The sequence below is a fragment of the Antechinus flavipes genome, chromosome 4, assembly GCF_016432865.1.
Source record: "Antechinus flavipes isolate AdamAnt ecotype Samford, QLD, Australia chromosome 4, AdamAnt_v2, whole genome shotgun sequence".
Lineage (NCBI taxonomy): Eukaryota > Metazoa > Chordata > Mammalia > Dasyuromorphia > Dasyuridae > Antechinus > Antechinus flavipes.
The window spans coordinates 462,869,354-462,884,733 of record NC_067401.1 but is presented as its reverse complement, the minus strand read 5'-3'; the positions used below and the strand labels follow the sequence as shown (position 1 = coordinate 462,884,733).

Below are 15,380 nucleotides of genomic sequence, written 5' to 3'. Positions count from 1 at the left end.
CATCCCACCTGCCAGAACACCCAGCGAAGGATCAGAGAGCCAGGGAAAATGGCACGTGCGTGGGTCTCTGAATCCAATCCGTAGCTCCCAGCCCTTAAGCTACTTTAGCTTAGAGAAGCCACCTTGACATGAGATAAAGAACTGTAAAATAACTGTATGGACATGTATACATATATTGTATTTAACATATTTAACATGTATTGGTCTACCTGCCATCTTGGGGAGGGGGTAAAGGGAAAAGAGGGGAAAAATTGGAACAAAAGGTTTTGCAAGGGTCAGTGCTGAAAAATTACCCATGCATATATCTTATAAATAAAAAGCTATTAAAAAAAAAAAAAAGGAGCTGTGTCTTTGCAGGGAGAGGCTCTGGGTTCAAATTCTGTTTCTGATGCTTTTTTCCAGATTCTTATTCCTATCGCTTCCATGCAAAATGAGGGGCTGGATGGGATGACCTCTAAGATTCACTTCATCTCTAAGTCTATGAATCTAAGGATCTTCTCACCATTATCTGTGTACCCCTGGAACAAAGCGGATGCTTATTATTAGCTGATGGCTTGATTGAGACACTCCCTGAATTTGGGCTCATGATGAGAAGTCCTTGATGTTGTGTCTTTACTTTGTCATGAAATGTTTCCTAGTGGTTGCTAAGATCATTACAGATGACGGGTGTATCCAGAACTCTGGGTCTTAGAGAGTTTCCAGGTACATCGAGAAGTTCAGCTACTAGCCCAAAGTCACATGGCTATTTGGGAGAGGTAGGAACCAAGCCCAGGTTTGTCCAACTCCACAACTGCCCTTCCATTCTTGGTGCCATCTTGGCTTATGGAAGGCACAGGAACTGAAGGGACTCAGAGAGGTTGAGCCATATAGCTCTGAGACTGGTGTACTGAGAGATTAAATGCCAAGAATCCAGGAAGGAACAGAGGGAGGAAGGAAGGAACGGGAAGAGAGTCCCTATGTTTATTTAGTATTATTGATTAAATTAATTAATTATTGTTAAATTTATTTAAATTGATTTTTTTCCTTGTTGCTCACTATATCTTCGTAAGCTTTGAAAATTGACTATGCTATTCCTCTAAGTTTTCCTTCTGGTGGTGAATGATGGATTTTTACAATTTCTACCTTACCTTCTTGTTCTGGAACTTCAGGGCAATTTTCATTAATAATTTCTTGCAATATTGCATTGATTCTTTTTTAAATTTGTAATTGTAATTTTCAGGAAGTATACTTAAGCTTCTTGAGCAGAGCAGTGCCATTCTTGTAGAATTATTACTCCCCAGTGCCCACTGAAAATGTTGGAAGAATTTCTTCACAGATGGGCTTGGGCTTTAGGTCCTCTTGTTTCCCAAGATACTCACTAATGTGCCCTTCTTTCCGTTTTCTTTTGTCTCTCCATATTATCTTTACAGATTCCTTCTTGACACTGGATGAGCCCATGAACAACATCACCACATCTCTGGGCCAGACGGCTGACCTGTATTGCAAAGTCTCTGGAAACCCTCCCCCCACCATCCGCTGGTTTAAAAATGATGCACCCGTGGTCCAAGAGCCCCGCAGGATTTCCTTTCGAGCCACCAACTATGGTTCTCGGTTGCGGATACGGAACCTGGATACTACAGACACTGGCTACTTCCAATGTGTTGCGAACAATGGCAAAAAAGTTGTGTCCACCACTGGAGTGCTCTTTGTCAAGTTTGGTAAGATGCCATCTTTTGCATCTGGTTTTTTAATATCCAACTGCAGTTAATCAATAGGAATTTATTACGTACTGATCACAGATACCCTTTCTTTTCCCCCTTTCTTTGGCACTTCTGAATCCTCCCGAGATCTCTTGGGACTTACTGACTAGATTTCTTTCTTAAGGACCAGAACCAATCTTCATTCTCAGTGGCCATCGATAAGTCCTAGACCAAGAGCCATTTGGTCATTGTTTGAGTCTCAATTGACTCAGATTGAATATAAAGAGGGAATAGTTCTGTTTGGGCCATAAACCCTGAGGGTCTTTTCCTCCTAAATTTATTTAGATTTGTTTTGAACAAGGTGAGAGAGGAGATTTTTTTGCTTCAATTGCTCCCTAGCCTTCCTCACTGAGTTGGTCTAATTGTCTTGCATTGCATCCAGGGCCATGCTTGCTCTATGTCTGGCCACTGGACTCAGATGACTCTGAGGGGAAAGTGAGGCAGGGGATCTTGCACAGCCCTCCCTCACTTCAATCCAATTCACTTGCACATCACTTACATCATCTCCCTGAAGTCATATTTCTCTTTGAGAATGAAGGATAAACAACAATTTCCATATTAGTCATGTTGTGAAAGAAAAATAAAGAAAAACAAAACAAAACAAATCAGTATGTTTTGATCTACATTCAGATTCCATCAGTTCCTTCTCTGGGGATGGAGAGCATTTTTCATCCTAGTTTCTTTCAAATTGTTTTGGATCTTTGCGTTGCCTTTAAATGCTTAATATGTGCCAGGCGCTGTCCTAAGCTCTGAGGATACAGATCCAAAAAGGATCACAACCTCTGACCTCAAAACCCTTACATTTGAATAGGGAAAAATAACAACTATGAGAAGAATGGCCAAAGATGGGCATTCTGCTCAAGGACGGCATAGGGACATTGATTGGAGTCATTAGGCAATCGTGATATTTTTTTTTTCTGAGAATGGTAGCACATATCTGCCCCATCTTAAAATATTCTAGAAATGTGAGCTATTATTATTATCATAAAGAATAATAATTGGAGCACCCCTCCCCCAACACATAGTTAAAATTTAACCTGGGATTTTGATCAATAATCATGATATTTTATAGATTGACTTTACTGGATCATCAGGATTTGACTGGAATAGGGTGTCCAGGGTCTCAAGTACTCCTAAAGGACCCACCTCTGCCTGTTGGACTGATTCTCACTTTAATGGCTCCCGTGTTGACATTTCCGGTGCCATTCATCAGATCTGAACTGTAGCCGGGGACTCGGCATTCTCACCTCCTGGAGCTTTGGATCATAAAATGGAAGTTGCCATAAATCTTGGGACAATGAATGGAACTCAAGGGCAATGACTGCCTTTGATCCTTAATGGATTGACCATGCTTCTCCTTGGCTAACTCAAGCTAAAATGTTTCTTTTCCTTTTTTTCTAGGTCCCCCACCCACGGCAAGCCCTGGATCATCGTAAGTACTTTTTTATTTCCCCTTCAATTGCCTTCTTAAGTGCGTGTGTCATTCCGTTTTAGGGCTGAATGTGTAGGGTTCAAGGACAAAGGCGAGTGTGCCTTCCTTCTAGATCTGGGGGCTCGCGCCTCAGCCAGATGTGTTTCGTTCTTCTGTATCCGCCGTCTGCCTTGATGGGAGCCACCATTGTCAATAGATGTCTGTTCCTCTGGGGGATGGCAATTCCAGTTGGAAAAGCTGTTTTTTGAGGAGAGATCATCAGGGAGCCTGAAGGAGGGGCTGGGACCTCCCTGAAGACCTGGAAGTCCCCACACTGAGCTAATAGCAGCCCCTCTATTGTATGAGAGCTAGTCTGTAAGGATATCAGTGTCATTACGCTCTGTGGCCGTGAAGGTCTTAGGGCAGCATTTCCATTTGTTTTCATCATCCCTTTTGTGATGGGTTCTCTCGGCAAAATGATTCTTAGCGGGGTCAAATGAGATGTGTAAAGTGCTTTATACACCTTATCTCACTATTTAAATGCTAGCTGGGACAAGGAGGAAGAAGAGGAAGAGGAGGATGGGGGCTGAGGGGCAGAAAGCCTTCCAGGAAGGTCCCATCTGAACGGGGAAAGGCATTGAGGGGATTCCTGGTTTCCCTCTCAGTCAGTTCATTGTTTTCTCTGGCCAGCTTGTGGAGAGTCGCCGGCAGGGCTGCTGACTCTCAGTTCTCATTGTTCAGGCTTGTCTTTCATTTACTCTGGTTTGATCACGGCCTTGTATCTGAGAACCCCGGAAGGTCACTTCCCTGGCAGTGCCTCCTACTCTGTGGGCACAGGGGGGGCTTTGAACCTCCCTCTGCAGCAGGTGGCTGTTGCTGCTCTCTGTCTCTGCTCAGTGACAAAGAGACCACAAGCCAAGGGAGAGGCTGTCCTGGGAACAGGAGAGATGAGGAATTCTGGAGACCAGGATTACTGGTCTAGAAAGTAAAAGGCACCCTCAGGACACAGAGGAACGATAGGGCTGAGCAGTGCGTATTTTCTCTTGGAAGGGGGGCTCTGACTTGCATTACCTAGCTCGTGCCCAGAGCGAGTCTGCAAGGAACTCCAAAGCAAAATGGGAAAAAGCAAGGTCAATGAATAACCAACGCTGTTGGGACTCATGCTTTGAGATAGGAGACGGGGCTTCTTGGAAAGTATGGGCATGTCAGGATGGGCAGGGCTCTTCCACAGTGGATCCATCTCTTTGCTTCTGATGGGGCAGCGAGGAGGACTCCAAAGTGCTCCTGATCAGGGTATTTTCTGGTTGTCTTTCGGTATATTCGTTATATTCAAGATTGAGTCTTGCCGCAGAAATGCTGGCTTCCTGTTCCACTCAAGGATGGGCCCTTTAGTACCGATGTCTTACTAAGGCAGTAGGTACTGGACTAGAACCCAGAATAATGACAAGAACCTGGTAATCAGAATCTCACTTGGAGATAAATAAGGGTCTGACATTAAAGAATCTACTGGGCTTTACAGTTATCCCTTCCCCATAGTGGGGGTTAGGGGTTTAGCACCCCCATGACCCGGAAAATCTGTGTAAAAATTTTTTTGGTCCTCTGTTGGTACTGAAGAGGAAGTCTGAATCTTTTTTTTTTTTTTTTTTTTTTAATGGGGTGTTATAGTCCCTTGATGTAAAATCTGGGTTAAGTATTTGGTCAGAGGCTATACATAGGTCAGTGTAATATCTCGAAATGTCTAGACTTTCTGTGTTATCTGAGGGCTTTTGTGCTCTTTTCACAAACTTAGCCCTTATTTTAACCTTAAAAAAGAAACTCTGTGTGTGTGTGTGTGTGTGTGTGTGTGTGTGTGAGTGTATGAGATTAAAAGATAAAATGTTATTATACGATTCTCTATATATAGTTTATGCATTTCTGAGTTTCCGAGCTTTTTCTGTGTCATGCTGACCTTCATTTATTATCTGTGGCTTCCAATCATGATGAGGAAGGGATAACTGTTTTCCTTTAAACCAGTATTCCCAAGACCCTTTTAGGGCATCCACAAGGTCAAAACTATATTCATAATAATACATTTTAATTTTAAATATTTAAATATAGTAAATATCGATTGATATAACCCAAATAAATAAAAGCTCTTTGGGAAGATTCTCCATAATTGTTAAGAGGATAGAGGAGTGGGAACTCAAAACATTTTTAGATGAATGTTAAAAGTTGTCTTTAAATGTAATTGGGGACAAAATAAATTACTATTTTTAAAATGAGTATCGAGGGCTCTTAGATCACAAATTTTAAGAACTCCTACTTTCGCATTTCTTTTCCTGGTTTCCAATGTCATTTGGATTTACCTCTGAGAGTAACATGTTAAACTCATCTTTATGGTTTCTACTTACTGGAAATGTCATTTACTAAACTCAAGTGCAGCCCTTCTGTGCATCGGGGGCCTCATCAGGAGGGATTCCAACTTACTTTGTCCTGACTCTCTAGTCCTTTGCTAAGATCCTGAACAGAATTCACTGGAAACTGCCAAAACCCATTTCATTCCAAATAGACGGGCCTGCTGGGGACGCGGCCTTCTGGTCGAGATGGCCAGGGTGAGCCTGGACCCACCCGGCCCGAACCGGGCCATGGAGCACCGATTCCGACCATGGAGCACCGATTCCGACCATGGAGCACCGATTCCATTTCCTGATGACCATTCGATTCTGCCATGGGGTATTTTAATACCATTCTGTATGTTCCCAGAGGCCCAGTGGAATTCCATTAATAAAACATGCAAGGAGTAAAAAATAAACATTGGCCCTGGGCCAGGCCTTTCTGATACTTCATCAGCCAGTTAATTGTAGCAGTGGAAGGGGCTTTATAGTCCCCCTACTAATTGCATTTCTCTCTTCATGGGGAGCAAATGCTGATTGGTCCAAAGGCGGGTCAGAAGTTTGATCCCCGCCTCCTGCTCCTTAAAGCTAATTGCCTTTTGTGAACGGCGCTCAGAATTGGTTGATAAGTGAAATCCTTTTGAAGTTTTAAAGATTAAAACTTTTCTGCAAAATTATTCATGTTTAAAATGCCTTCCCACCCAGGTACAATATGTGTTCCTGTTAATCCTTGCTTCAATTGCTCCCGATAATTTGGATCCCAGCTTGGATTTCTGTGGTTAAGTGTATAAATCCATAAGCTCCCAGACTTGGCCTTAGGCCAAGCCGTGGTGACTCCCTCCATGGCACGCCATGTTTGTGCCAGAAAGAGTCTTTTTATCCGGGAAGTCCTCGTTAACAGATTAACTGACTTCTGCTGCCTTTCTCTCCATGCGGGAGTCAATCGATAAGGCACAAGCGAGCGGGCGGCAGCCAGGAAGTGCCATAGGGCCTAGAGCACCAGGGGTCCCCGAGTTCGAATCTAGCCTCGGACACTTACTGGCTGTGGGTCCCTGAGCAAGTCACTTAATCCTGTTTGCCTTGATTTCTCATTTGTAAAATGAGCTGGAGAATGGCAAATGTTACAGTACCCTTGTCAAGAAAACTTGAAGTGGGGATCTTGAAGAGTGAGACACAACAAGGATAGATCAGGGTCTGTCATCGGAAAACCCTGAGTTCAAATCCATCCTCGGAAGCGTCCCAGCTGTGTCACCCTGAACAAATCATTTGCCTTCTCCCCACCTCAGTTTCTTCACTGTCAAATAGAGATAGCAACAGTACCTACCTCCCAGGGTAGTTATAGCCAATAAGGTAATATGTGTAAGCACATTGAAAACCTTAAAAGTCCTATGTAAATATTAGCCACTATTGGCCATAAGCATTGATTAATCGCTCATTATGGAGCGCCCACCGGGTTAGGTGCTGGAGACAGAGACAAAATGGAAAGCCTCCCACCCTCGGTGGCTCAGGAAGAAACCCTCTACAGAGATATTTGCAATAAGTACCTGGTAAACATGAGTTTTTTTGCTCTCACAAAAAGGTGACACGATGAATATTTTGGCATATTGGGGACTTTTGTCTCTGTCATTGAACTTCTTGGGATATTTGGCCAACAGTGGGGATCTCCAGGTCAAGGGGATTTGCACAGTGTATTGGTTTTTCTTGATTCCAAATTGTTTTTTGATTACACCCATTCACAGTTCCACCAATGCTATATTATTGTGTATTTCCTCCTGCCCTCCCTCCAATGTTGACTGTTTCCACATTTTCATCATCTCTGATGAGTGAAAGTATGGGGACAGTGGAAAGGCAGCTGATCTCGGAGTCAGCAAGACCTGGACTGAGTCCTCCCTCTAATACATGATGACTTAATGAGCCTGGTGAGTCACTTATTCTCAGTCCTCCAGAAGCTGCTTAAAACTGAACATTGAAAAGCAGTTACTGGGAAAGGGAATTTCCTCACCAGGACTTACCCAGTGAAACATGGATCTGGCCAAAACCAAAGTGTCCATTTTTGGCAATATGATGGTGAGCTATTGATTTATAGCCTAATTATCTGGGACAAGGCTTCCTTCATTATTATGCTCCTCCTAGGTAGGAATAAACAAACAAACAAACGAATGAATGAATGAATAATTAGACAACTAACTAAATAAATTTCTAGATGGAATAAAGAGGAGTAAGATGTGTTTTTTGTTCTCTTGGACTTGACAGTACAGTAAGAGGAAGATTCTATTTTCATATGAGCAGAACCTTGTCTGATCCAAACCTAGTATGCCCCCCAGTTCCTAACATAGTGCTAAGAGCCCAAGAGATACCCAGTGTCGATTTAATTGGCATCAACTGATCAGAATAACATAAAATAGACTATATAATAATTTTCTAAAGGGATACTTGTCATAAGACAATGATATCTCATTGGGAAAATCTAGGTAGATTTTGTGGGGAAAAGATTATTTAAATTGGATCTTGAAGGCTCTCAATAATTTATGAGGAGATATAACAGATTTTCTAGTGACAATTACTGAATCACAGAATTTAAAGGGACCTTTAATCCATACCTCAATTTTATCCAATAAGAGATCATCCAATATCTACTTAAAGACACATGCATAAACAGATAAATGAACAAAAAAGAATGAGTGAATGAGTAAATGTAAATTCAAAATAAATGAATAAGTATATGCACGTGTATGTAGATATTAAATGTTACATATGTATAAAGATATATATGCACATGTGTATATAGATATTAAATGGTTACATTTAACATAACTGTATATATAATACATGTGTATGAATATAGATACATACAAGTGTGTGTGTGTATATATATACATATATACATACATATATATGTATATATATATACATATTCATTGTCTATATGCCTACATACATGTTTACAGATATATACACATATATAGTAGTTTGTGAGAAGGGGTACCAGTAGCTGGAGAGATCCAAAAGAAGTTGATACTTTCCCTGGGGAAAAAGTAATTGAGGGGGAAAGACTAAGCATTTATAGGTACCTACTATGTACCGGGCACTGTGCTATTATAAATATTATTTCATTTGATTCTCATAACAACCTGGGAAGTAGGTGCTATTATAACCCCCTGAGCTGAAAACAGGTGTTAAATGACATGTCCCGGGTCACACAGCTAAGCATCTGAGGAGGGATCTGAAGTCAGTCTTCCTGCGTCCAGGTCTGATGTTCTGTTCATGGGGCCATCTTGCTGCCTCCCTTGAGACCCATCTGAGTTTTGAAGGAAGCTTGGGAAGAAGAGAGGGAGGAGAAAAGGGAAAACAATTGAGTCTGTGCAAAAGCCTGAGATGGAGGAGAGAATGACATATCCAAGGGCAGTAAGAAATTTATTCAAAAAAAAAGGTCAAGAGGGATAAAGACAGATTCACCTTGAAAGAGAGACTGGAGCCAAAGACTGAAATGCCTTAAACACCCAATAGAGCTGCCTGGTCTGGAGGTACTAGGGAGCCACCAGAGCTTCAGAGCAAGGGTAGTTGCCTAGACCTGCCCCTTAGGGATGTCATGGTGCTAGCTGGGTAGAGCATGGATCGGAGTGGGGAGAGATTTGGGGGGGACAGGAGACCAGCTCAGAAGCTCTTACCACAGTCCAGGTGAGAAATAGGAGTTTGTTGTGATGTGAGTAGAGGGTCTGGCAGGGAGGTGAGATAGGTTGTGGGAGTGGAGTCAGAAAGAACTATGGGATGAGGGGAAGTGATGAACTGAGGGGAAATGACGGGTGCAAAGGAACCTGGGAGGATTTGACAGGTAGAAAGAAGTTACAAATAGGGGAAGGTTTGGAGGGAAAGAAAATGCATCGAGGACTCCTTGAGGTTCCCAAACATTTATCAGCATGTTGTGAAAAAAGAGACCTTAAAATCAACTTCCAGACTTAATCCCAATGTTTAACACAGGGCTTTGCACATAGTAGGGGCTTAATCAATGTTCAGTGACTGAATGAATTCAGTTGACAGATGGAATCTGGATATTCAAAGGCTTCATGGGGCACATAGCTGCAGAATAGGGGAAGTAGGGGCCATTATGGGCCTGGGGGAGGAGAATGGCCACAGCGGGAGAAGTGGCCTCCTGCTATCTTCCACTTGCACTAATTATTCTTGCTAACCTACTGATGATGTGGTACAATAGTGAGACAGAGACCTAGATTTTTCTGCCCTAACCATTAGGCAGCCACGTTTCTCTTGATCTGAACCAGCAACCCATCCTTCTCCTCCTCTGATACTCTTTGCTCTATTGAAAGCTAGAGTGGCTGCCCTTGTGACTCCCCCCGCCCTTCTTATCTATGTCCCAGTTCCAGTGAAAGTGAAGAAGTGTAGTGGGGGTAGCTCTCCGAAGGAAGGCTTTTTTCCCCTCTGCAATTCATGATAAACTCAAGAAGGACTTTCAACACTTGGTGCTCCAGGGACGGAGCTGGGGAGACGGGATTCCAGCCGGGGCTCTGTTAGTTAATGGGAGCAGCAGCCCATTCTCAGCCCCCTCACACTGAGCCTTAGAACCGGCAGCTGTGGAGAGGAGGAGGAGCATGGAGGGAATGGGCAAAGATAAGATAAGGAGGATTTCCCAATCCCACTTGGGGCTGGGCTCCACAATCGTGAGACTGATAGAGCCAAACTCTCCCGTCCCTGCACCTCTCACACTCAACAAATCTCATGTTATAGATGGGGAGTTGAAAGCTTTCAAGGAGAATTTCAGGGGATATTTACAGTGTTTATTTTGTGTGTATGGCACACATAATAATAGAAAGAGATAGGAAGGAAGAAGAGAGGGAGAGAGACAGATGCAGAGAGAGACGGAGAGAAGGAGGAGGGAAAAGAGGAAGGGACAGATGCAGAGAGAGAGAGAAGGAGGGAATAAAAGAGAGACAGAGAATGACAGGAAGAGGAGACTGAACGAGAAGAAAAGGGAAAGAAGAAAGAGAAAGAAGGAAGGAGGAAAGGGGAGAGACTGCTGAGAGAAGGAGAAGATAGAGATGATAATCGGAGGAACTTCCAAAGTAGAGTGTATGGTAAGGGGTCCCAAATTTCTGCCATATGAGGATTTCTTGAAAAACTAAGGAGAAGAGAAAAATTGACAAAGGAGGGGGGATATATTAGGGTCTTTTGTCACTCTGGAGAAAGACTTGCCTGGTTCTGTTGGGCCACAGAACACTGGGTGGAAATTGTCCAAATAGGATTTTGGATAAAAAAAAAATAATAATCCTGGATAACCCTTTGCTGGGGTCTTTGCAGAAGAGACCTTGTGCAAACAGAACTTGGACTTGATGGTCTGAGGTCCTTTCCATTACTGAGCAGCATTTCCTTTTCTCCACTGTCAGCTCCCATCTTCCCGTGCACTCCGAGCAAAGGTCCCATCCTCTCTTTTTCATCCAATATAACCTAAAAATAACATTTTGAGGGGAACTGAGCTTACTCCTGACACTTTTTCAGGATTGTCATCTTGACAGTCATCCATTGTGCTATTAATACCCCCATTTCATAGTTGAAGCAATTGAGGCAGAAGTTTGTCCGGGGTCACAAAGCTAGTAAATGTCTGAGGCTGATTTGAACTCAGATCTCCATGGTACCGTCTGTCAGTTTAGGAAGACCACAACCCATGAATGGAGAGGCACGTTGGGGCCGGATCTTTGAGGACCTTGAATGGAATTCAGTTAGCCATACCTGTGTGATGAGGAGGAGAGAAAGCCCTGGGGCTTATGGGAGTCCGGTTCTGTCCCTGGCTACTGTGATTTTGCAGCAGAATTTTCATGAGACTCATGGTTCACTAACACTTCAATGCCTTCATTAATCATTATTCCTCTGTTAGAGCATGTTTTGGGGATGGAGTCTGTGCTTTGGTTCTTTGAAATCACACACACACACACATACACACACACACACACACACACACACACACACACACACACACGCTTTAAAACCTGCAACCTGCTAAGTGCTTTCCTGAATCACGGCTTGGCCCTAACCCTGATATTTTTCTTCATTTTTTTTTTTTTTCAAATTGCCGAGCATTATCTAAAGACCAATTATGATTGTTATCTTTGATAGGAGAGGGTTTGACTTGATGGCTGGTTAAGGTCTCTTCTAGCACTAACGCTAGTAATTTATGATTTCTGGGTGACTTTGAAGAAAGTCACATGACCTCACTGGGACTCAGTTTCTAACTCTGTAAAAGAACTGGTTGAAAGAGATGTGAGCTCTCTTCCACTTCTCAAATTCTGTAATTCTGTGTCTTGCAGGCTTCCAAAGGGCTTTTTAGAACAGGGCTCCTGGGACTTTTTTCTTTCATAAACCTCTTCTCAGAATAATATTTTTAAATAAATAAAATAATTAAATAACTATTTAAATAAATTAAACTTTAATTTAAAACTATTCCAACTAAAATCCATAGGATTATAAAAACAGCTAATTCTATCCAAATACAGTTATCAGAATTAAGAAGAAATAAAATGGACAGACCCCAGGTTAAGAAGCCCTGGTCTTGATTGATGATATGAAAATGGTGGTTCAGTCGACTTGTTTGTCCTCATGGGATAGATGTGAGAAAAGTGCTTTCCAAACACTTGGAAGCTATTTTATTGCCCTTGGGTCGGCCCCGGTCACGTCTGGTTATCCTCACGCCCTTACTGTGTCTCTTTCCTCTTGGCCAACCTTCTCTTCAAGAGAAGAACCGTGCAACCCAGCAGGGTTTGGATAAATGTCCCAGAAGCGAGGAGGGCTGGGGAAGCAGGGTCACCGGCCTGCCCTCCCACTGTCTCCGCACCAGAGCCCGTGCATCCGCGGGGATGTCCTCCCTCCGCCGTCAATGGGCCCTTTCTCCATTGTTCACTGCGTGTTCTAGTTCAGAGAGAGGGGCACGTACTTCCCGCTGTAGCGCCGGGGCTGGGGGCTCCCTCTGGGGCTAACACCACCCGCTTCCCATATTGCTTTCCTTTGTCTGGCGAAAGCCTAGGTCTTGTTGTCCACGAGGGCCCTTCAGCACGTTGCCAGAGCATGTGACTCGGAGGGCTTGGGCCGGCTCCCCGAAAAATCAAGCTGCCTCTGCAGTCTCGCTGTCTGGATGACTTCCAGAATCCCAAACTCTTACTGTGGCAAAGGGACTTTGGAGATCATTCAGCCCGGCCGGGGTATGTGCTCTACAGTCCCTCCTCCCCTTCCCCTGCCCTCTCCCAGTACAGTTGTTTTGTCTTTGTATCTCCAGGGTCAGACAGAGGGCCTGGCACAGAGGAGGCATTTAGACCAAGCTGGCGGGGACCTCCGAGGCCATCTGCTCCGACCCCCTAATTTTGCATATGAGGAAACTGAGGCAGACTAGCTAAGTAAATTGTCCAAGACCACATTCACAGTAAACGTCAGGCAGCATTAATGCTACATTGAGCATTGGAAGGTTCTTAGAGATCCCTGAATCCAATGACCTTATTTCACAGATAATAATAATAATAATAATAATAATAATAGCACCAATTTTATGTGCCAGACACTGTAGCTGACATTTATATAGTGTTTTTATATAGTTTTTTAAGGTGCGAAAAGTACCTCCTATGTGTTGCCTCACTTGATCCTCCGAACAACCTTGTGAAGGAGATAGTATTCTTACGCCTATTTTACAAAAAGAGAAGTGAAGAGATTTGTCCAGCTTCACACAGCTCAGGGCCTTCCTCTGTCTAGACCCACCTAGCCTCTGCATTGTCCCGCTGCCTAGGGTTCACAGGATCAAGTTAGAACCGGGAAGGACAGTTAAGAAGAACTCTAGGGATCATCTGATCCTGCCCCGGGAAGCATCTGCATCCGAATCTGAAGTCAAGACTGCCAGAGTTGAGGTCCAGGGCTCTTCCCATTGTGCTCCCTCGCTACCTCTTGACCAAAGAGTGTGATCGTTGAATCCCCACCCCATAGTCCTTTTCTGGATGATCAGCATTTAGAGTCCTAGGCTCCTGACATGGCAGATTCTAATAAGGAAAGCTGAAATATCAATGAGTAAGCAGGCAACGAGGGAGATGGCAGATGGAATTGGGGGAGGATTGAGGCAAATTCTCTCCTTTGGATTGAATCTCTCCCTCCCTTTCTTCTCTTCCTCCTGCCATTGTTCCTATCTGGAGGGCTCATTCTATTCTAAGCAACTCCAGAGCTTATGCTTTATTCCCCTCTCAAAATCAGGCTTTTCTGGTGTCAGTTTTCCAGTTTCAGCTAAAAATAGATGTTTCGACAGGAGCTGGGCAGTGCCCAAGCCTTGGAGCGGCCCGGCGTGCACGAAACCAGCTCTGTTTCTTTGTGGAGAACCAAAATATGGTAGTGTTTGGGAAAGTCTTTTGATTAAAGAGCGAGTGCAAATGAAGAAAAGAAACAGTGAAGCTGCAAAATATAACATTATTCTTTTAGATCAAGCTTAATTTGGAAACAGTCGCCCTGACCAGAAGCACTCGGGCTTTGTGTTTCATTTCACGGGAACTGGGCAGTGGGATGGGGCAGCAGCCCAGGCTTTTGTAGGATGGAATAGGACCAGGCTTCAAACTTTATCCATGGCTGGCTGTGTCCTGGTTATAATGGCACAGTGGCTGGAGTCTAGAACGTGGAGTCGGGAAGATCTAACTTCAAATGCAGCCACAGATGTTTAGTAGAGGGGTTTGTGTCCCCAGTGCTCAGCACAGGGCTGGGCACATACAGGGTGTTTAACAAATAATTATTGATGTTTATTGGCTAGGTGTGTGAGTCTGGGCAAGCCACTTAACCTCTCTCAACCTCAGTTTTCTTATCTGTAAAATGGGAATAACATCAGTATCTATATCCTAGGGTTCTTGTAAGGTAATGACAATACTTTGAATGTACTTAGCATCATACTTGGTACATAGTAAGTTCTCTATAAATATTAGCTCTCATTGGGAATAGTAACAGTACCTGCCAGCCAAGGTGGTTGTGAGAATCAAATGCGATAGCAAACATAAAACACTTGGGTAAACCATAAAGCCTCACCTCAATGCCTGCTGGGATTAGTATATGACGGATTTGAAGCCGGACATTTTTGGGTCCCCGTGGCGATCACTTCTGGGCAATGCATTTTCAGAAAGATATTGCCGGCTGCTTCCAGAGGAGGTCAGAAGGTTTCAAAAAGGGCTTCCTTAAGATGCATCCAGAAGGAACTGGGGTATGTTGAGTCTAAAGATGAAAAGATTATAGGGAGGGAAGAGAAGAGGAGGGATGATGTCCATCCCCGAGCGTTAGACAGTTACAATACAGAAGAGCGTTCTCCTCATTTTGACGCCCTAGAAAACAATGGTAGGAGGAACAAGGAGGAAAATTTAGCCAACAGTAGAACTGCCTCCCAGAAGTAGCAGGTTCCTATCTTGGGAGAGCTTCAAGGATTAGATGTCCACTTATCAAGGATGGATTGAGGGGATGCTTGTCCCAGTGTCCGTTGAACTAAATAGCCTCAGAGGTTCATCTGAGATGCGATCCCACCATTTTGTGAATTCTCCTATTGGCATTTCAGTTCTAATGACTCAGAAGGAGCCTTTGTGTCTCTTCAGTCTTAATTACTCCTTTCATTTACAGATGAGAAAAATGAGCTCCAGAAAAGTTCCGTGACTTGCTCAAGATCATATAGGTTTAAATGACAGAGGTGGAATTTGAACCAGGTCCCACCTCCAGAACCAGCGTTCTTTCCATTGAGTTGGGACTCTTATCTTTGAAGTGAGGGTTAGAAACCAGTCGAATGAAGACTCTTGATCATGAATCTAAGCAGGGTTGGGATGGTTTTCCCTTTCTGCTGAGAAGGGAGCAAAGGCA

At 43.6% G+C, this 15,380-nt stretch overlaps 1 protein-coding gene across 1 annotated transcript in view; it reads left to right on the top strand.

The window, feature by feature from the left end:
* The window catches only part of ROR1 (receptor tyrosine kinase like orphan receptor 1), a 308,416-nt gene that overhangs the window by 209,212 nt on the left and 83,824 nt on the right, over positions 1-15,380 (top strand). Inside the window, exons 3-4 of the mRNA XM_051999512.1 lie at positions 1,410-1,697; positions 3,141-3,171. Coding sequence (XP_051855472.1) covers positions 1,410-1,697; positions 3,141-3,171 — 319 coding nt within the window. The remainder of the gene's footprint in view (positions 1-1,409; positions 1,698-3,140; positions 3,172-15,380) is intronic.